Below are 21,845 nucleotides of genomic sequence, written 5' to 3'. Positions count from 1 at the left end.
ACATGAGTGACTTCTCCACATTGCTGGCAGTTGCCACAGCAGCATTCCAGTATTTCCTGCATCTACTGCTAGCATACTGGAGCAGAAGGAAGCTTCTCCAAGCCCAAACAAACCAAATGACAAAGACTCCCCACATGTGAATGTAAAACATTTAATTTAAAAATGTTGACACTACAATATATAAAATAGCTATTATAAATGCACATAGTGTATTCTATAGCTGCCAGGTTTACGTTTTTAGGAAACTGTAAGTTACACTGTGGTTAAGACTTGTAGTTTCACCCTCTGAAAAAGTCCACATTTGATCACAGTGATGTATGGTCAGACTAACAGCCCCAATTGTTAAACACTTGGATCAAGTCATAACCAGTTTTATTGCAAAAGGACCCTGTACACATTTATATCAATTCTAGTACCTTACAAGTTTAGCTACCCAACAAGTCATTAACATACAGAAACATGCATGAGAAGCAAGAAAGATCACCCATCCCTTCTGCATATTAGCAACTTGTCACTCCTGAGCAACAAGGCTCACATCACTGAGGTTTATGTGAACAGTCACTTTTAGCATTCATCCTGAGTGAAAGATGGAATGACTTAAGTACAAATGCAACATATTATAAACAATTTCTTACAAAAAAAGTCACAAATTAAAACCAAAGTATTTTACAGAATTTACTACAAAACACCATAAAAACAGCCTTCACTTAAGCCCTCTCCCCCCGTATCCTGCGAGCCAACTGGATATCTTTGGGCATGATGGTGACTCTCTTGGCATGGATGGCGCACAGGTTTGTGTCTTCAAACAGACCCACCAAATATGCTTCACTGGCCTCCTGTTTCAAGAGCACAAGAAGAAATGTCATTAACAACCCTCAGCGAGGCTCGCTCGGTGCCGCAAGTGTCAGGGCCCGGCGGGCTGCCAGCAATACCTGCAGTGCACCAATGGCCGCGCTCTGGAACCTCAAGTCTGTTTTGAAGTCCTGGGCGATTTCCCTGACCAGCCGCTGAAAGGGCAGCTTGCGGATCAGCAGCTCCGTGGACTTTTGGTAACGGCGGATCTCACGGAGGGCCACGGTGCCGGGCCTGGGAGGAGGAAGCAGCGTGAGCCGGCTGGGGGCAGCACCGCAGAGAGCCAGGCCAGGCCGGGCCGTCGCGGCGGCCTTACCTGTAGCGGTGAGGCTTCTTGACGCCACCAGTAGAGGGGGCACTTTTCCGGGCCGCCTTGGTGGCCAGCTGCTTGCGCGGAGCCTTCCCCCCGGTGGACTTGCGGGCGGTCTGCTTTGTACGGGCCATTTTTCTTCACTTACCTACGGAGACAGCCACGCGTGACACACGGCCCAGCTCGCCCGACCCTGGCGGGCAGCGCCATCGCCAGGCCTGGCCCAGCGGCGAGGATCCGGCTCCCTTCCCCCACCGCAATCCCCTCAAGCCCCGGAGACAGCAGATGCCGGCGGGCTATCCGCCCGCCCCCCCCTTTCCTCGCCGTCGAGGTGGGCAGGCGGCCAGCAGCCTCCCCCGGGAAGGAGGTGGAGTCACGGCCCCCCCACACCCCCGCTCCGCGTCGCGTCGTGGCGCGGCCTGGCCGCTCCCCTCCCCGGGGGAAGTGGACTGAGTCACGCCGCCTCCTCTTCCTCTCAGGCTGCCCCGGAGGAGAGGGGGGAGGGGGAGCAGCCGTGACTCCCGGCACGTAGGCAAGGCCCGACCTGTCCGCCAAGGACGGGGGAGCGGGGTAGGAGAGAGCCAAAGACCGCGTGGCACCACTGCCCATCGCGCCCGACAGTCGCCACTCACCTCGCGGAGAAGAAGGAAGCGGCGGTGCCGGTCTCCGTGCGCGCCGAAGCCTGCGCTGCTCCAGGAACAACCTACTCCGCAACCAACCACCCCCTCACTGCACCCTCCCCGCCGCGGGGACACACGTTTTATAGTGGGGGCGGCACACAGCGCGGTGACGTCACAATGCCTGGAAACAGCGCGCCGTTCCATTGGCAGGGACCTCCGCCGGCGCCGTCGCGTCACAGGACACAAAGGCCGTACTCCCCTTCCTCGGCGCTGATTGGGCGCGTGCCTGCCCGCTGATTGGTTGTTAAAGTAGCCTCCTGATTGGGTACTGTGAGGCGCAAAGGAGCCAATGAGCGGCGGGCAGGCTCTCTGCGCACTGATTGGACGAAACGGGGCACGGTTTGGATCCTACCCTTTGTTGCAAAGCTCCACAATGGGAAGTCAATAGGAGCGGGGCGAGTGGCGGCGGGCGCGGGGGCGCCGGGTTCCCCCGGGCTCCCCCCGGGCGGCGGCGCGGGGGGAGCTCCGCAGCCGTTGCCGCCGCCTCCCGGTCCGCCCCCCTCCCCGCGTCTCAAAGCGCCGTTTCAGGCGGGGGGCAGCGGCGCGCGGGGCCCGGCGGGGGGCGGTGCGAGGCCCCCAGCCCTTCGCCGCAGCCCGGCCTCCCTCGGCCGGGCCCTGCGGAGCGGCCGCCCCGGGGGAAAGAAGCTCCCGACGCGACCTGGGCCCGGCGGGGCCGGCGGCGCTTCTCGCGAGCGGCGCTCCCCCTTTGAGGATTGTGCTAATAATATGTATCTTATATATGTATCTTATATACATATATAGAAAAAAAATACATATAATCCTGGTGGTCAGCACGTGATAGCTGAAAAAAAAAGGAAAACAAAAAGTGGCATCGTTTTTATACATTCTTAAGGGAGGGGAAAAAAAAAAAGCACTCATGTGGTCAGCACAGCCTGTGTTTAATTGGGTGATGTGCTATAAATATACTGTAGCCCTCGGTGCCTCGTTTTATTCATTGTAGCAGCTGCGTCCCGGCCTAGAAACGCTCGTCTCAGGCTTTACGTTTTGACTAGGGGCAGCCCTGCTGCTCCAGGACCCCGCTGGAGCCGGGGCGAGTTTGGTCTGAGGTAGCCGGGGGTGGCATGTGCCCGGCAGGGTCGCTCCGCACCGTCCGAGCCACCGATGGGGGATTTGAACCCAAAGGCCGGGGCTGGCGGCAAAGTTTTGGGGGAATATGCGCAAGGATAGCAGCAATTAAGTAAAAGGCAGCTTGTCTCTGCGGTGGTGCTGCTGCCTTCAGAGTTGTGCATTAAGGAGCGTGACCCTGTGTTTCTCCTTCGTGGTCCTGGTGACCACGGCCGGGCGCAGGCGGCCCCGTGGGACCGGGCTCTGCGCGAGGCTCTCGCGTCCTCCCGGACGCGCACGGGGACGGTCCCCGCGTGGTGCCCACGCTCCCCGCCGGCCCCTTGGCCTCTTCCCAGCAAATCGTGCGGCAACACGGGACGACAGAACGAAATCTCTGCATCTCCCCTGCCTCCGATCTTCGCTTTGGGTGAATTTTTACTCGCAAGGAAAGAATATTAATTATTGATCAGACAAACAGTGTCTGTGGAATCACTTGGCAGGTACACGGTAGCCGTTGCTTGTATTTGACACACTCCAGAAAAGTGAGACTCGAAGAAGGGTTCACTTCTAGTCTTGTTTGGACAAAGGCATTGCAGACACCTGACTGTTCCTGATGATCACTGCGTATAGTTCTTATTAATTATTATTAATTTTTGTTAATAATGTGAAGAGGCCAGTGCTTAGCCTTTGCTACCAGCAATGCTGCTCCTTAGCTATTTCCTCTCCCATATTTTTACAGTGGTAACTGCTCAGGCTTCTAATTTTAGCAATACTTTTGGTGATTTTTGTTCTCTTGGAATTAAGACTAAAGAAAAGCTGCACATCCTGTTACATAAAACAGAGGATGAGGGAGAGGCACGGCACAAAAGCCGAGGAGAGGAAGTGCTGTATTCGCGTTGAGTGAGCGGCACACGCGAATAAGCAAAACAAACCGGGCACGCTTGGCGGGCAGAGCTTGGCTTTGCACGGGGAATGTTGGGTTTTCCCGGCTGCGAAACGGAGCAGAATAGAGGAGGGGATGGACAGAGTCAGCACGAGACTGTCAGGGAAACATCCACGTCCAATGACGTGAACCAGCGGTTTCCCAGGTCGTGGCGTGAAGCGCACGCCGGTGCTCTGCTCCCCTGTCCGTCTTTCCCATTTGATCGCTAACTCAGTTTTAAATGGCAGGTTGAACTTGCACGATAATTTGAATATTAAAAAAAAATCAAGATCTTATTCAATGAAAAGAACAACTGATGGTCTGGTAACTAGTTGTTATTCATATTATGAAAATGTGAAATCTGACTAAACACGCAAGCCTTACGTGGAAGTTATCAAGGGTGGATTTAATGTACACGAGCAAAGTGGTGTTTTCACTGATGATAGTTGATAACCAAGGTTTCTTTCTGCAAGTGCATCAGCTGCTGTGATTTTGTTGGGTACATACGTGCTCATGTGTAGCTATTAACTTAAATACCTGCACATATATTGACATACAGAAAACTTGTCCTACTTCAGCAAGAGCCGCGTAATTACAGTGCTTCAGCCTCCCGTGGCGGGTTGTTAGGTTAATAAGAAGGTATTGATATCCTGTGACTTATTCCTGTAAATGCAGGGGAATAAACTCCTGAATTACCTCAGTAAAAACCTGCCCACACTAGAGGCTGTGCCAGTGTAAACCATCCTAATTAAAAAAGTTGTTTCCCTTACAAAACAGCTGTGCACGGCACAGACGGGCCCTAGAAGTTTATTATTAACACTGTTTGATCCACGTACGCTGATGGAGGGGGGGAAATACAAAAGGTGTTTGCTTTATCAATCCTTGCTGCCCTTTCGCACACAGCTGGAGTATCCCGGTGCGCCGGTGAAGTGTCAGAGGGAGCGATCAAAGTCCTGTGGAAAGGAACCTGTCCCGTTTCCTCCCCGGGAGCGCGGCTGATGCGTGGAGGAAGCTCTCGGCGCGGGGGAGGACGAGCCCGCGCGCAGGTAGGGTCACCCGCCGCTCCCGGCGGCTTCCCCGCGCCCCGGCGGGAGATGCCGGCTCCTCGGCCGGGCCTCCGGGGCCCCCGGGCTTCACTTCCCCCCGGAGCGGAGGAAGGGGGAGGAGGAAGGAACCGGTTCCGCGTGGCACAAACAGCGCGGGGAGGCTCCGCGCTCGCCCTGCGCTGCGGCGGCCCCGCGGCAGCCGCTCCCGCCGCGGCCCCGCCGCCGGGGGGCGCCCGGTCGCGCCGCCCCGCACTACGAGCCCCGTGAGGCACCGCGCGGCGGGAAATCCGTCGGCGGCGCCGCGCGGCGCTGCTGGGAGTTGTAGTCCCGCGTCGCCGGCGCCGCGCCCGGCCTCGGCGGAGCGCGCGCGCGCGGCGGGACTACAACTCCCACCCTGCCCCGCGGCGCCGGCGGCGGCAAATGGCGGCGGCGGCGCCTGCGCGCGGCGCCCTCCGTGCGGACCGCGCAGAGTGAATAATAAAGGTGTCGGCGGCGGCGGCGGGAGCGGAAGGCGGCGGCGGGGATGTCCAAGGGCCCTGCGGCGGGCGGCCCCGCGCCGGCCGCGCCGGCCGGCGCCGCGAGCGCGCTGCAGGCGCAGCCCGAGAAGCCGCAGCACTACACGTACGTAGCGGGAGCGCCGCCGCCCTCCGCGCGCCAACACGCGCCTGACGTCAGCGGGACGCGCGCACCGAGCGCCGCGCCGGCTGCAACCGGCCGCAACCGGCGCGGGCCGGCGGGGGTGGGGGGCGCGAGGGGGCGGGGCATGAGTGTCCCCCCCCCTCCCCGTGCGGCAGCGGCGCCTGAGGGGGGGCGGGTCGGGCCTCGCCTGCCGCCTCCGTGCGGGCCCGCCCGGTACCGCGGGGAGCCCCCGCGTCGCCCCCCGCTTCCGAGAGGCGCCGGGGGGCAGCGCGGGACCCCGGGGGCGGCTGCGGCCCTGCGCGGGGTGTCCCGCGCCGCCGCTCACGCCCCGTCCCGCGGGGCAGCCCGGCTCGCTCCTTTCCCGCGCTGCCGGAACGCGCCTCCTCCGCGGGGAAAGCGCGTTCGGCGCCCGTTACCTCCATCCTCACGCGCGCCCGCTCACGGAGGGGCGTCCTCAAGGGCTACGTTGTCCCTAACCAGCGGTATCGTCGCAGTGTGTTGTCCCCAGGAGATGCCACCCCGCGAGTTTGCGCTTGGGGTTTCTTGGATGGGGAGAAGTTGATGAGTTGGAAGTTGTGGCGTTAAACTCATCGCTGCCCTGGTTGTAGGCAGGGCTGTGTCTGCGGGGACGGGGTAGCGACCAGAATGTGATTGGGAATAGCTCGGGGGGTCCCTGGCATCCTTGCAAAAATAAAAAAGTTTGGAACTGCTTTTTGGCAAACTGAAATGTTTGTGCTGTGCTGCCGGCCCTTATCGTGTCAGGGTGTTGCCCGCATACGGGAAAAACTGCAACAAGTTGCCCCTATCTGTCACCAGTGTCCATGCCCCCACCCAGGAGGAGAAGGGGCTGGTTTTGGTTGCGATCTCCTACTTTTCTTAAAGTCGATGGAAGTGGGAATGGGCGAAGTTATTCCTTGCATTTATGCTGCAATGTGTTGAATAAAAAGAGCTCCAGCGGTGTAACAGCATCGCCACTGTGGTGTCTGCGAGAGGATAACGGGATATTTTACATCCTCATGCTTCGGTTTGTGGGGAATATCAAAGCTCTAGCAGAATGAGGGGTTTTAGGGACTCTTCAGGGACCTGACAAATCATAGGTTTTCCATTACTTTACTTTTGGTTGTGTCTACAGTTAAAGTTGATGGTCTTATAGAAGCAATTGGAATGAGGGTGTCTAGTAGGACTGTTGCTGTAGTGATGAAAGAGGGCACAGGACCTGCCTTTGGAGATGGAGCATCACCAGAGGCAGAGGAACGGGCATCAAAAGGTGCCCAGGAGGTTGGGTACCGACATTATAAATATGTTACGAAGACAACATAGGAGAAATATGCTAGGAAGACAACACCAACATAGCTAAGCATGGCCATGGAAGCAAGAGAAGATATCAAAAATTAGGAAAGAAGCAGAAGGAGAAGAAGGAAGAGCAGGACCTGGTAGCTGAAAAGGACAGGGAAGAAAATGGAACAGTGTGGAATAAAGGTGATGGTGTAATTAGCTTTCCTCCAGAGGGCAAAACGCTTATTTTCAGTTGGATGCTAAAAATACTCCCACGAAAACAGTTGCAGGAATGCTGAATAACCATAAGTGAAAGATTTGGGGAGTGTAGAGCGCTGACAGGGAGACGTGAGCCAGGCTTCGGAAGGCTTGAAAGATCCGTGCGTTAGGTCATGTCGTAGTATAGACCTCCCTCTGCTAACATATGGGAACTTATTTGGTGGTCGCTCATGTGAACAACTTGAATGCTGTCAAAACATAGTGTTATTTTTTATTTTTTATTTATTTTTTAATGTAGCTTGTTTCCATAAAATGACACGAAGGTTACAAGTTAAATTCAAATAGGCTTAATTATCTGCGTGCTTTGCTGTTCCCTGGGGACAGGCAATCTGGTACTGGGGAACTCTGTCTTGGAAAACTTTGGTTCTGTCTATTAGGAAATGTTCCAATTTTTATATTAGCATCAAGTTCTAAGTTCTTGGTATTATTTGTGTGAGATTTTTATTTTTTAGATACTTAGCGCTCTCATTTTATGTCATGTCAGGAAGCCTTTATATTATTCTACATCTACAGCAAAAGAAAATCTTAAAAAAAAAATAAAATTACCGATGGTATCCAACACCTTTGGTACTGAGTTTTGCCAGCAGAGGAGTAAGGAGAACCTCTCCGGCGTCCTTCAGAGCGGCTGTAGTGTACAGCTAGACACTCCTGGAGACCAAGTCATTTTGGTATTTGCCAAACTTCCCTGTTTAAGCGTGTATGCCATATTTTCTTTGCCCATGGATCTGGTTTTCCCTGCGTAGAATTCAAGCGAATAACACAATACTTGGCAGCCGCTGTTGTGTTCTCCGTGGGTTGTTGGATTAGAGGTTACTGGCGCGATGGTTCCTTGCGATTCACGGCTATCGCGGTGCGTCGAGGTTGGCGCGTCGCTCCGAATAAACCCACGAGAGGGGTCCGGTTCTCCGGGAGCTGCAGCCTGCATTGGATGTGCCCTGCTCCTCGGTGGTCCGTAGTGGGAAGTGGATTTGCTTTGTGTCCGTTCTGTCAAACCTCAGCTCATTTTAAGCATTGGTTTTGCACCGTGTCTTAAATCCAGTTGGCATGGTTGGTTCTGTGTGTGCGTCTCTGTCTTTCATGTGTTATGTGCAAATGTGAGTGAAGGCAGAGTTCAAAGAAAGCGAAAGCAGATGGTACCTGTTACGTTCCATGTACTGCTGTGTAGTGGGTTTTGGTGCCATCTTCGTTGGTTTTCACAGACTCACAGAATGGTTGAGGTTGGAAGGGACCTCTAGAGATGATCTAGTCCGACCCTCCTGCTCCAGCAGGGCCGCTTTCAGAGTCTGGCCTTTCTTTGTGAATCATAAAGGTTGTATCTACTGCGTGAGTGCTGGTTGATCGCATAGAATTTAAATAAGTGAAACGGAAACGGAGTGTAGGTTCATTCTAGGCTCTTTGAAATATGCTCAAAAACAGAATTGGGAGGTGTTTGTTTGTTTGTGTTTTTTTTTTTTCTATTTTCAGGCTATAAAGACTTTGGGACCCAAACTTGCTGGATGTAACTGAGGCTTCCTGTACTCAGGATAGTTCTCATGCATTTGCCTCTTACAAGTGAGCATCCTGCACGTAAACCTTGATTTTTCTGTGCCTCGCAGGGTGATCCCCTACTCGAATTCTGGGCTGAGATGCCAGGGAGCGTATCCTGCCACCCTGCATAGGGCAGCAAGATCGTGATTATGCCTTTTGCAGCATAAAAGACAAAACCTTTTTGTCTTTCCTTTTGCACAAGAGGAGGAATTGCGGGAAATGCCTTGTGAGTAGTGCTAGGAACGGCATCCACAGTGGAGTAGTCGTGCTGGGGGCGGCTGGGCTGCGCTCGCCCAAGCTTTATCTTGCAACCATTTCTGTGCCAGCCGTTGGGAAGGAAAAGGACGAGGGTACTTGAGTGAAGAGCTGCTGAAGTGGTGGTGAAAAGCTGGCTGGTGCAGTGCTGTAGTTATAACTCAAATTATTCCTGTATTCCAGTCGCATCTGTTTTAGCATCTTTTTGAATAGTGCCTGGCCTGGTGGCTTCCCAGTTTTAAATGGGAGCTCTGGTAGGACAGCAATAGAAATATTGATGAAGAGGGAATCAACAGGATCACATGTGGATGTGGATTCCAATGAAGAACTTAGAAAGATGTTCCTATTTGTCTTAAAACTTAATCTTTAAATTCTTATTCAGAAGCAGTCACATACAAAAACACCCCTCGAAGCATGTGTAGTAGCAGAGAGCAATTCTTATGTTTTTGTGAGCAGGCAGTGTCCTGGGGCCGGCAGGGTGAGCAGCCTGTCTCATCTCAGCTGTGCAGACTGTGCCCGTACAAGAGGAAACCAGGTGTGTAGTAAAGACATTTTCAGGAAGGTGGGAGGATAAAGTACCGGTGTGGTAACAGGAAAGGCTGCGTTATCAGTATTTACTTGCCTTCAAACACTTGAAGTGGTCTGGAAGATGAAAGTGGATTTTAACACTCCTTCGGCGTTTCAGTGTCGAAGTCCTGCAGCCTGGGGGGCAGTTTGGGCCTGGGCTTCGTGCAGGATCCCTGCTCTGTCCGGCCCATTACCATGAGCCCTGATGCAGTAGGGGGTTTCTCTGAGCTGCAGTGAGCCTGGAGCTGTGGTTTGACAGTTAGGTTTATTCTTAATAAGCGAGTACTTTTGAACGTCTCTGTTGACAGTGAATTCACATATGGATAACTGCTGTATAGGAGAGAGATATATTTACTTATATAAATATTTTGCAGAGAGTGAAAGCTCTGCGGATGATTTTGACACTTTTGGAATTAGTTTTGGTGTGATTAGGGTTGGTTGGTATTTCAAAAATTCAGTGTTCTCTGAAGGAAGAGTTGAGAGAGGAGAAGGACAGAGTCATTGAAAATTGCTCTAAAGTGGAAAATGGTTCCTCAGACTTACTGATTAAAAATGTGGTTAATACATATATATTATTTACATTACTGTGTAGGAAAATTGTGTGCTATGAAAGGTCAATGTGAGGGGGGAAAAATGATTTCTGAGAAAACTTCAGAACTTTGAGTTTACACGTATCATTTTTTTTGTCGTTTCATAGGCTTTTAATTGTCTAATATTTTTTACCTTATCTTTATTTCAAGTGAAATTCTGTCAGAATCCAATATTTAACTTTCTTTAGATCTGTTCTTTCCACAAGAATAAAGCTTCTTATTTATTATGAGCAGTGAAAATGTGCAGCCCCGTTACAAACGACGACTAGGATCCTCTGGCAAGTCGTCTGCAGTGGTTTAAGGTATTTCTGTCTAGCAATTTGTTCGATGTTACCGACCATCCAGCAGTTTCTTCCTTGCACTGAGTTAATGGATGGTTATATGTTAGCAGGCTGCAGAACAGGAGGAATTTCTTAGCTGTGTTTTGGTTTTATTTCCTCTGCTTTATTGGGAAATAGTTTCTTTTGTATCAGGTGGCCAAAAATACACAGACTGGCAGGGAACATAGGGAGTTTATTAAAGGCTTTTACTTTCCCAAGTTCCACCTGGTGCTGACAACCAATTTAGATGCTTGTGATAACTTTCTCAGCAATCTCTGTCCTTCCTCATGTATTTTGATCAGTTCTTGGTGCCACTAATACCAGTTTGAGATTTGAAATACCAGTCAGAGTAAAAATCTCTTTAAAATGAATAGCAAAAATCTCTCCTCTTTGGTTTGTTTCAGCCTTTCCTCTGACTCATGCACTATTTTTTCCCTCCCTGGAGTATTCAGTTCACTCTTAGAAGGTTATTATTCAAAAAGGCAAAGTTCTAGGTTTTCTTTGAAAGAAAGATATCAATGGTAGGTGCCAAAAGGCAGTGGTGGTAATATAATGCCAGTTCATTGAAATGCTCGATATTGGCCTGACTTTTATCACTTACTAGAAGTCAGAGACATTAAATAGAATATCGTTGCTAGAATGCACAACTGGGATGGGAACTTAGGCTGAGTTTGCAGTCAGACAAGAAAAATCTTAAGCTGTCCATAACTGTCTTGTTGGTCAGAACTACAAGTATCTTTTTATAGAATATATTGGCTTAGTAAGAATTATTTCTCTGTTAATCACAGTGAAAAATTAGAGTCGGATTCTTTTTTTAGGCCCAGAATTTCCTTTTAGATTAATAAGTAGTTGTGCATATATTGGAGGGAATAATTTCTTGAGTCTATACTCGATGAATATCTTCCAAAAAAGCTAACTTAAGTCAGTCCTGTTTTACTTAGTCTTCATCTTCAGCATGTGGCTACACTTCAGAAAAAGGCTGTCCGTCAATCCATACCTGATGTGCTCAGAAGTCCATGTTTTCCCCTTTAACTCTCTCTGTTAACTTTTGTTGACAGCAGTTGAATGTTATGATAATAACAGAAACAAAAACAGTCCAGATGCCCCAGGGCAGTTGTGCAGCTTTTCAGCAGTACAAAACATGATTGCAAGCTTAAAATATCTGAAGAGTGCCATTGGGTTTATTCAGTTATTTGTTAGTCAAAATGGAAAATTAGAATTCTGGTGTATCTGTGGATTTGGCCGTCTTCTCCTTGGTGCAGAAGAGTTAATGTACACATGGATGTTGTCATTGTACCTGTGTGGAGTCTGGCATGGCGTTGTATAATGGTGCTCCTTTGGACCAGTCTCCTTGTGCAGTATTTTTACTCCAAGGTGCACATTCCTTCTGGAGTCTTGAAGGAGTCCACTGGGCTGCAGCAGACACAAGTACAGCATGATTTGTGTGCCGAATGGAAAAGCAAATCCGTGAATGGCTAACATTGATTCTTTAAAATCAGCTGGTAAGAGTTGGCTGTTGTCTTTGTGCTGGCACAAATGTTAGACGATGCAGGTTCATGCTTGCTGGCTTATCACCATGTTTTGTTCCAGACTTGCAACAGAAAATGTCTGTTCACAAATGCAAGTCTTTCCAAAGAGGCTGCTGCTGCAAATCTGGTTGGCATTTAACCTGAAAAGAGGCAGATTGCATTTCATTTTCAAATGTGGATTAGTCTGGATTAGAGCACTATAGATCAGTCACTTCTAGTGGAGTTTTGGATTTATGTTTTTGGTTCAGCATAAGTCTAGACCTTCAAATAGTTTGTGCAATGTGTTAAGGCTGCTGCACATATGGGGCTGCAGTTGGTGTGTGCTGCTTCTTAAACCATGGAGGCTCTCGACATGGTTGGGAGGAGAAAGATTCCTGTGCTTCTGTTTGGGAAACATCTCTGTGCAACATGATAATGGAGATTGAAAAATGCTCATAAAAAATCTGTTGATTGAAAATCAGGGTGATATGATGGGTCTTATGGAAAGAGGATTTTTCTGAATTAGCCTTTACAAATGCTTGCACGCGAGATGTTTTGCTTCAGGGAACCAGCAGAGTGAGTGGCACAAGTTTTCAAACAGCCCTTCCCTAGCATTTCTATGATTGGTAGCCCTGGGTAGCTTTATCTTTGATTATATCAATGGGGAGAAGTGCGATTAATTTATTTACTTTCAAAACCTGGAGTTTTAATTTATACAGCACAGGACATCTGTATATCATTCAGCCTTTAATTCAGTGTAGTCTAGACCAGCAAATCTGATGTGTGTTAACTCCATTTTAACTCTGGGCTTTCTCCACAAGCTTGAGAGATGCTGCGAATGCTAAAGAAGCTCGAATAAAGGAACATCATTAACCTGATCCAGTTCATGTAAAACAGAAAATTTATATGAATATATAACCTAAGTAAATGACCATAACAGATAAGCCTGTGGATGGATGTTTTCACTGCGTAATTACCAGTAAAATAAACTGCTCCTGTTTAAACACATTCATTCATTGTGCTGACAAACCAGGTGTAAATTTTCACTAGCCTACAGCTGTCCAGATTCAATAACTTGCAGTATTTTCACATCACCAAAACAAATAGTCTCGATTCACATTTTATTGAAAAGCCGTGTTTTCGATACGATCCACTTTTTCTAAACTCAGCACTTCCAGAGGTGCAGCAGGAAAGAACTAATGGCAGCTAAATAGTTTGTAGAGCAGAAACCAACCTGCAAGCGGATGAGGGGTGTCTGAGTTGGAGGTGAGCCCTGCTTGAAAATAGGGAGGCTTTTTAGGCTCTGTTGTTTACAGAAACTAACAGTGCTGAATTGAAATTTAAATGTCATTTAGACTTGGCAAAAGTCGATGTGCTCTGAAAACATTGAGTGAACTGTGTAAATGCTTAGTTAATGTTAAGGTCATGTCAAGTAATCCGTGCTCCTGTCTAATTAGGGAAAAAGAGATCAAACTGGAGGAAACGTAAAGTAAGGCTTTATGCAGAGGTCTGGATCCACCTAAATGGCTCTTAAGGACACCTCTCAGAAATGCAATACAGCTACGTGTTTGCAATGCCTGTGCTTGGATTGTTTTAATTAAAAAGGCAAAATCTCTGTGTGCACAGACTGGCGCTTAAAAATGGATTTTTATTGGTCACGTACATCTCATGGTCCACTGACGTGACAGATTTGTGCTCTTTTAAGAGTGCACACAGCCAGAACGCATGACTCAAATCGTTTTACTCGCCGGGTTTGAGCAGCACAACTCTGTATGCCTAAGGGATACACAGCCCAGGTGCGGGCTGAACAAAATCCTCTTTCCTAGGAGTCCACCCGTAGACTCTCACAGTGTCATTCGGGGAAGCTTGTGTCTTGCCTCTTCACAGATGTGATAAATGCCTGGATTTCTGTTGAGTAAACTTAGTTTCGTGCACCAATTTTCTTTCCTCATTAAAATAAAGCTTTGGTAAGCTGCTTAAACACAGTGTCTTTCTCTCAAAATAAAGCTACTTCTGGCTATGATGGTGGAAACATAAAATATTCACCCTGACATTTGTGCAAGCCTCTCTTCCTTGATTGCTTGGCATGATACTTATCTTTTTTGTTTTTGTTTTTCCTTGATTGGTCAGTAGAGACAAGATGCAGTTGTTTGTCAATGACATTTCTTTTCACTCAGAATTTGCGATAACGGGTTGACACGTGTTATTTTTAGCTTGGCCTTTTGCAGTTGCTCTGGTTGAGCTCTTATCTATGAAGTGGTAAAAGGGTGGTTCTCTCAAGGCAGAGTCGATGAGGTGCATCCTTGTCCACCCCACGTTAACACTCTGAAAGATAGAGATGCAGTGGCAATTGGGTTAGTGTTGAATATGGCTATTGTGTTTTAACTGTAGTTTTCTGTAATCTAGAGTCTGTGCTTTGGGTTCTGTAATGCACACTGTCCCTTGGAATTTATTTGTAGGCCTCCAGCTTGACTTGACTTGCAAAATTAATCAGATGCCTAGAAAAAGGGAAACCCAAGTGAGTCGAACTTTCTACTATTTCCCCACTATTTCCATTGTGAAAACTGTGAGAGCTGATAAGCATGTCGTGCCGTAGTGATGACTGAGATACACCATGAATTATGTGAATTTTAAAACCAACTAACAAAAACACAGCAAAGCGAGCCCAAATCGATGCATTTGCAATAAGTCTCCTCGACTTTTTCTTCTGTGTTTGCCCTTAGACTGACATTATTGTCAAACCCTAATGGAGAAGGGGAAATCTAACAGCTTTAAAATCACACAGTGCTGTCTGCCGTGTGACCTTTTTCCAGTTGATGGTTCAATTTATTTAGGTGATAAAGAAAACAGTGAGGCATGTGAAGTCCATCTTCTTGACAGATGCGAGCTTACTGAAACTTTCTCCTCATCCTTTTCTCCTTCCCGACGTTCACAGTCGGCCTTTTGTTTTCATAAAGGGATGCGTTTATTTTTCCTTGAGGTTCAAATGCTTTCTGGCCTTTTCAAGGTTTACAAAAGGCACCTTCTAGTAGCCCTGCAGATTTGCCGAGATGCATAAGGGTGTTATAAGGAGTTGCCATGCAAAAAAAATGACTGAATAGCTCTTCCAGAATATCTATTCTGTCCAAATTATTTTGGAATTATGCTATTTTTTAAATCTCTCTCTTCATCCCCCCGCCTTATTCTGGAATATCCTCTTTGCCCTTAGAGCAAAATCTCCGAGCAATGTCAGAGCTGAGTATCATATATTTTTTTTCTGTATCAGTGATGATACGTTAAACGAAAGGTGTGTTAGCAGGGTTTTTATTGAGTATCCTGTTGGAATAAGTAGATTCTGTCATGCACCACTGACTCATTTCAATTGCAATACCACAGTTCAGGAAAGGAAAGTAATTGAGTCATGGGGTTTCTTTACTTAAAGTGTGTCTGATATCATCTTCTGCAATAAAATTTTGTGGGGGTGAAATGAATTTAGCTGATTAAATATGGACAGCTCTCTTCCTATTGTGTTGGGCTGGGTCTTTGAGCTTAAGAAAAGTAGCAGCTTTAAAAATATTTTTAATAGATGAGGGTTATTAAATTGGAAACATCTGTATCTATGGTTAGATGTTTTCCCCTGGGTTTAGCAATGCTGCCTACTCTGCAAGCTGGGTAAGCGCTCGCTGGTTTGCTTCAGATAGCCTCCAAGTTTAAATGAGTGCAGATAAAGTTAAACTAGTGATTTTATTATGCTTCTTTTTCTTAAATTGAAGTAGGAACACTTGGCAGTTTGCTGTCCGCAGCGCTCGGCGAGGATAGGAGCTTGCAGCAAATGGGAGCTGGTGACCAGCTAAGAGCGAGGACGCGTCTCCTTCAGGCAGCCGTAGGCACAGGAGGGTTCCCGTCTCCGGCTGAAGTGGCCTGGGACCATCTGAGACCTTAGGAAAGGTCTGCGTGTGGCACTGCCTCTTGCAGGGCTGTCTGAAACAGCAGGATGAGAGCGATGGGAAAAAGTGTCAGCGAAAGCCCCTAGCATGTGCTTTTGTGCTGATAAAATTGTGGTTTTGCCAGTATAATTTACTGTGCTGGGAAGGGAAGACAAATGGGATGGAAATAAAGGGTGATGGCAGAAGAGCAATTTCTTTGTGATCTCTATCAGCAAATTAAGCACTCTTTCCCTCCCTCCCCCCCTTAATTTGCAGTTTTCCCAGTTAGATTTACCTCGGGGCACTTTTTGAGTAGGCTAGTATGAAGAATCTTTGTTTGGAATATTTGATTAGTTTGGAATGACTAACATGGGCCTGAACGAAGTGTCTGTGCTAGCCTGGGCTTTGCAGGAGCGAGCAGACCCGGCACTGCGTGAACACGACCTGGCCTTCAGTCCTCTGGGTTCCTTTCTTGCAGCGCTGATGCTGCCCGGCGCTTTGAGCACGAACCTGCCCTCCTAGTGTAAAAAGTGGCCGTGATTTGCTCTCTTCTGGCATTGGGATACACTGCAGTGGCACTTCTTGTGCTGATCATTAAGGCTTCCTTAGCGTAATTTCGCTGGTGTAAACACACACCCACACGCATGTGAAATCTAGATGACAATGGTGTTAAATCTCACTACTGTCCTACTTTTGCAGGCAGCGTCTTAGTCTGGATTAGTCAATTATCTAATGCCTTTCTCGCTGGTGTCACGCTGCCACGGAAGATTTGGAGCCTGTTTATAGGCCTAGGCACTCGCTTTGGGCCCTGGAGGAATTTTGGCAGGAAGAGCCTTGACGGGGAGGAGTAAGAAGGACTGGAGAGGAGCTCGTCTTGGGGCCTGCGGAAAGATGTGGAGTGGCACAGGAAGGATGCTGGAAGGAAAGGAGGGCCTGGCTCTGTGTGATGGGGAGAATGATGGTTTAGGAGAGTGGGGTTTTTTGATTGTTTTTTTCTCCTTTAATTTCCATGCTTTTCGCTGTAGTTTTCCCGATTCCCCCATTTGAGATTTCAGCAGTTTCTCTCTTGGCCTCAGCGCGAGACTTCCAGTAATTCCAGGGAGCTTTGGGGAAGGCTTTTCACAAGGAATTTAGAGCTCAGCTGTTCTGGTGCGCCAGCAGCGCGTTTCCCTGATTTGAGCTCATGCCAGGGCATGAGTGACATGGGCTGAGCTTGGCAGCAAACACGGAGCCCTGGAACGCTGCGGATTCAGGTGTCCTGCACCACGGAGCCGGAGCGCTGGGGCAAAGCAGGGATCTCTGTGGCAGCAGAGGATGGATATGGCTGCAGCTGCGGAGTTCAGGAACAAAGCTCCAAGCTTGGAGCTCGGGGTTGGTTTGGGGCTCCAGTTTGTTTTGTGGTGCTGTTTGGAAGCGCGGTTGATCTCTTGCTCATTTTCTTCCTTGCAGATCACAGCTTGATTCCTCCAGGGCACAGTGGGAACTTGCTGCAGATGTAAATGTTGCTGCCCTGACCCGAAAGCAGAGCTGCTGCTGGCACTCAAAGACAGTTAGCAGTTCCGGAGAGGAATTACTGTCCTTCTCCCTTCCCACCCCAGAGGAAGTGGAATTTCAGCCAAGTAGTGAGGTTTTTGGTTTGTTTTTAAACAACTTGCAGCTCCCATTAGTTTCTGGGAGTTCCCCAACCTAGTTTGAGATTCTCTCCCCTCGTTTTCCTGAAATAACTTTAATTTATGGTAGTGTCATTCCTGTTCAGCAGCAAGTTCAGCTCAGCCTGGTGACTTTTGATCTGCTTTGTTCTGACAGTCTTGTCCTGTTTGTTTAGAACTGCATTTGTCTTTGTTTAGTAGGAATGGTAAATGGTCATGTTCCCTCCAGGAATTGGGTGTTGCTGTTGACGTTGTTTATCACTTGGTGTATTTGACTCTTGGTAGTATCAGAAGAAAATAAGAGCAGCGTGCTTTCTCCTTTTAAAGAATTATGAGGATTAAAAAGTCATATATGTATCCATACAAAATAAAGAACAGTAAAGATAACACAAGTAGAATAACACAGAACTGATTAGTGATTTGTTTGTTTGTTTTAGCAAATACAGAAATAATCTGTATCTGAAATAACTTAGTAATTTGTATGCACTCTTGTGAGGGCTGCAGAGTTTCCTGAGATCTTTAGAGAGGAGTTGAGAAATGCAACTTAGCTCTGCCAGATTTCTTCTTCCTGTGCAGACACAGCTTTTGGCTGATACACTATGAAGTATGTACAAGTTGTCAACATATTTTTAATTTTAGGGGTCATTCAAAAACTCCATTTCTCAGCTGGGAAAAGAATTTATGGAGGCCATTCCATACCATAAGGATCTATCACAAGAGCCCTTTCAGCATTTCTGTTTAGAGCCTTTGCAAAGAGACTGCTGAAATATTAATAGCACTGGGCTTTGTGAGCCATCACATTGCAGTAGCACACTCTGTATATCCTTTCCACATTCCCCAAACACATGTGGTTTAGATGTCTCTCAATATATTTTAATACAAAGTGGCTGGTTGAGTGGCCCGTGTTCCATATTCTCCCAAAGGAGCTAAAACTCACTTAATGGATCAAGAAAATATAGGGCTGCAGAGGCATTTTACCATTCATGCTGGTGTAGAAAAGGATGATTTAAAATGTTCTGTTGCCTTGGAAAAAATAAAAGAAAAAAAAGAAAAAAAGCATTTTAAAACTTGCACCCAAACTGGTGATTGAAAGGCTAGAAATGTGTGATTTAATGTGACTACCCTAGTTTTCCACTGCTGCTCTGTGTCCCAGAGATGCTCATGCACATTTAATATGTTGGTGTGGAGCTCCATGGTTCCTGCTTGCAGGGCTTGCTTTAAGAGTGAATTAAGAGTGAATGAGAGATCTTTTATTTAATAGATAGCATTAAAGAATGACTTTCTGATGAAGCAAGTTAGATGTTAAACACTTTTCAGGTGAACCATTTACTTATGTAATTATCTCTCATTTACATTATAATAAATGTTTCTCTAGGGAATTTAGCCAATCATAAAATGCAATTAATTTTCAAATGCTCTTCAGCAACACCTAACCCTCCAGAGGCTAAGATGCTTGGTCAGCATGTCTGTTTTTAAGCTCTCCTGCGAAAGGGAAACTATTTCAGCTCCTTTCCCCAAGCTATTAAGTTTTAGTTTTGTTTTTTAGCAGTCTCGTACATGCTTGTTGCTGGAAATTTGAAGTGCTGGGTTTGATACTATCGGGGTTTAGGTCTCATGGCTTCCTTTGCTTCCAGAGCATTAAAGAGATTCAGGGTGCCTCGACTTAGGCCCAGGAGACTCTGGGTCACTGGGTGAAGATGCAGGAGCTCAGGGGCTCTTGGACTCCGTTCTGGCTCTGGGTGCCCTGTGTTATCAGACAGGGCACTTGGCCTGCGTTACAATTTCTCCGTAGGTAAAACGGGAGCAGCGTAAGGCTCATCCCTGTAAGATGTCCATGGAGATGTATGGATGAAGAGCATCGATAGGCAACTGTGATCATACTGCTTGAGTTTGCTTCAGTTGCTCTCTAGCCTAAACGTTGATGCAGTCACTTTTGCTTTAAGTCTTGTTAGCATGTGGATAAGATAAAATATTCTGCACAGCTTCATCCCGTACAACTGTGCTAGGTCCGACAGCACAGAAAGTTTTTCAGCACTAATTAACTGCACAGTGGCATTCAGCTTTTTGGTGAGTAGTTGCTGCGCTTGGAGTACAGATCTCCAATGTATCCAGCTTTTTTTAAACATGAAAAGAAAGTGGTGGTGTCACCTATAGCAGGCAGGCTTGTTTCTGAACGTGGGTTAGCAATTTGGTGACGTTGGGCACCAGGCCTCGGAGCCGGTACTAGGATTGCGGGGGACAGATGGACGCGGCTTGGAGTCATCCCTGGAAGCTCTCCAAGCCCCGAGTGCCACAGATCCATTGCCAGGCAGTGAAACCTGCGAGTCCTGCGTGTTCGAAGGCTAAAGAGGAGGCAGAGCTTTCATCCGTTCGCACCTGCAAAAATCCTGTTTGGGAAAGCTCTCCCTGCCAGGGAGATGCTCTGCTCACAGCGAGCGCTTTGCTTGAACCGATGCGTTTTCCTGAGGCTTTGTCTTTAGCCAGGCTAAAGAGGAAAGGATGTTTTATTTACAGTTGCTGTTCTTAGACTGAGTCTAGCATGATATTATCTGTTAATACATCCCGAGACATCAGACTTCTTTTCATTCATTTAGAAACAAGATAGAAAGATCGTCTGAGATTGGAGTGAATACCTGACAAATTCCTTGTATTCCATTTTGCTGCCTTGGAGCACAGCCGTCTCGGAATACGGAGCTCAAAATGAGTCCGTGTCTGCTATTTTGTCATCCTGGTGCTTCCAGCAAAGCATTTGCACTTTTATTGTGACCAACAAATTTTGTTGTTCACCATTTGAACCTATCTATAAACATAAAAAAGACCAGACTGTAACTTGCTGAGGGAGCAGTTACCCCCATCTGCCTGCTCGGGGCCTCCTGTGTTGCTCTTGGAGCCATCTCTGAGAAGCTCTAACCCCGTGGGGTTCGGATCTAATCTGGTCCAACTGTTTTTATGTTCCCTATATATAGGACAACTCCCGGGTTTCAGGCAATGTGGGTTTTGTAAGCACCTATCCCCAGATTGTAGTCAGATCGCTATATCAGTCTAAATCATTTTGTAATCCTTTTCAATCTGGGTTTAGGGACTGTTATTAGTGTCACAAATAAGAGCTTGTGACTTCTTTAGTTCTCGGGATAAAAAAAAGACATAAACATTTTGGAGAAGCCATCAAGCCATTTTTGGTAAGTAACAAAACAAGCATCCATAGTCTGAGAGTAGATATCTCAGTTTTTCAAGCTTGAATCCTGAATTCAGAGGATTGCAGGAGAGAATGGGTTGGATGAAGGAGAAGCAAAGATAAGACATGAGGACAAGGGGTAAAATAATAGTTTTTACAGTATTTTCTCTTTCAATAGGTTGAAACATGGCAAATGTAACATGACTATAAGGAAGTGTGTGTGTGTTTTTTGTTCTTTTCTTTAATCTGAGCCTCTTCAAGGGAACATGCGTCTCCTATTTGGTGACAGATCTCCAAGTCCTGTTTTATCTATTTCTATTTTCTCACAAGCTCACTAAGCTTCTTGTGACCTGCTTTGAAATGATGTCAAAAGACCCAATAGCAAGTGATTTTTTTGCTCTGGTGTTTGGGTAAACCGGCCTGGCAACCGATAACTTCCCCGTGCAGAAAACCAGCAGCTTCCAGTCCCGTCGCTGAGAGCGGAGCAGGGGCTGGTGTGGGAAGGACCCTGCTTGCTTTGCCGAGGGCTTTCAGGGGAATTGGATGTTGCTTCCGACCAGCCTCCTAACCCCTTCTCTCTGCCCGCAGTTACCTGAAGGAGTTTCGCACGGAGCAGTGCCCTCTCTTTGTGCAGCACAAGTGCACCCAGCACCGGCCCTACACTTGCTTCCACTGGCACTTTGTCAACCAGCGTCGTCGCCGATCTATCCGTCGCCGGGATGGTACCTTTAACTACAGCCCTGACATTTACTGTACCAAGTATGATGAGACCACGGGAATCTGCCCTGAAGGAGATGAGTAAGTGAAGAGTGAACCCTGCTTTTCAGGCATTCAGCTTTTGGGATCAGTGCAGGTCACGATTCCAGCCAGCTCTTGTAGCAATGAGGCAAGTCAGCAGTAAAGCAGCTTTGTAACATATGTAACATGAGAACAGATGTACAAATTGTAACAGCAACCGGCGTTTCCCGAGCCTGCTGCAGACAGGATGCTCAATGAGGAATTCAGCTCTCACATCTTTGTGTCCTCTCGAGCCCAGCCATCTTCAGCAAAGTTGAGGTGCAGAAAGCAAATTGGAGAAAAAAAAATTACTGACAAATGCACTGAGGCTACATTCCTGTAAGTCTCTGACTATCAAATAATAGTTCTTGCTCTCTAGCAGAGTAGCTTGATTCTTTTTTTGAGCTGATTGCTGAGAGGAGAAGCTTTGTCCTCTAATCTGTCCCTTGAATGATCCATCCCTTGCTTTTTAAATCATGTTGTTTATTTCTATGTTTATTTTGT

At 47.6% G+C, this 21,845-nt stretch overlaps 2 protein-coding genes across 5 annotated transcripts in view; one reads left to right on the top strand and one right to left on the bottom strand.

The window, feature by feature from the left end:
- Positions 1–135: 135 nt before the first annotated feature.
- H3-3B (H3.3 histone B) lies at positions 136–1,422 on the bottom strand. The gene is made up of 3 exons (XM_010219340.2): positions 1,169–1,422; positions 933–1,086; positions 136–836 (listed from the first exon to the last, which is right to left on the bottom strand). Exons 1-3 carry the CDS (start codon positions 1,294–1,296, stop codon positions 708–710), a joined length of 411 nt encoding a protein of 136 aa, XP_010217642.1. The 5' UTR covers positions 1,297–1,422; the 3' UTR covers positions 136–707.
- Positions 1,423–5,360: 3,938 nt separating this feature from the next.
- UNK (unk zinc finger) overlaps positions 5,361–21,845 on the top strand; it is a 37,971-nt gene continuing 21,486 nt past the window's right edge. For 2 of the 4 annotated variants that reach the window (XM_088535972.1, XM_088535973.1), the window contains exons 1-2: positions 5,361–5,496; positions 21,153–21,362. In XM_088535972.1, coding sequence (XP_088392098.1) covers positions 5,399–5,496; positions 21,153–21,362 — 308 coding nt within the window. In that variant the 5' untranslated portion in view covers positions 5,361–5,398. The remainder of the gene's footprint in view (positions 5,497–21,152; positions 21,363–21,845) is intronic. The other 2 variants (XM_088535974.1, XM_088535971.1) reach the window with 1 other exon arrangement.

This window comes from Tinamus guttatus, unplaced genomic scaffold (assembly GCF_059628265.1).
Source record: "Tinamus guttatus ecotype Peru unplaced genomic scaffold, ASM5962826v1 Tinamus_guttatus_pri_ptg000649l, whole genome shotgun sequence".
Lineage (NCBI taxonomy): Eukaryota > Metazoa > Chordata > Aves > Tinamiformes > Tinamidae > Tinamus > Tinamus guttatus.
This window is presented reverse-complemented; position numbering and strand designations above follow the sequence as displayed.

Excerpts from the sequence above, each read along its gene's own strand:
- H3-3B (XM_010219340.2), bottom strand. The coding sequence starts at position 1,296 with ATGGCCCGTACAAAGCAGACCGCCCGCAAGTCCACCGGGGGGAAGGCT. Across the intron at positions 1,087-1,168 it reads AAGAAGCCTCACCGCTACAG|GCCCGGCACCGTGGCCCTCC; the intron begins GTAAGGCCGCCG and ends TCCTCCTCCCAG. Across the intron at positions 837-932 it reads CGGCCATTGGTGCACTGCAG|GAGGCCAGTGAAGCATATTT; the intron begins GTATTGCTGGCA and ends CTCTTGAAACAG.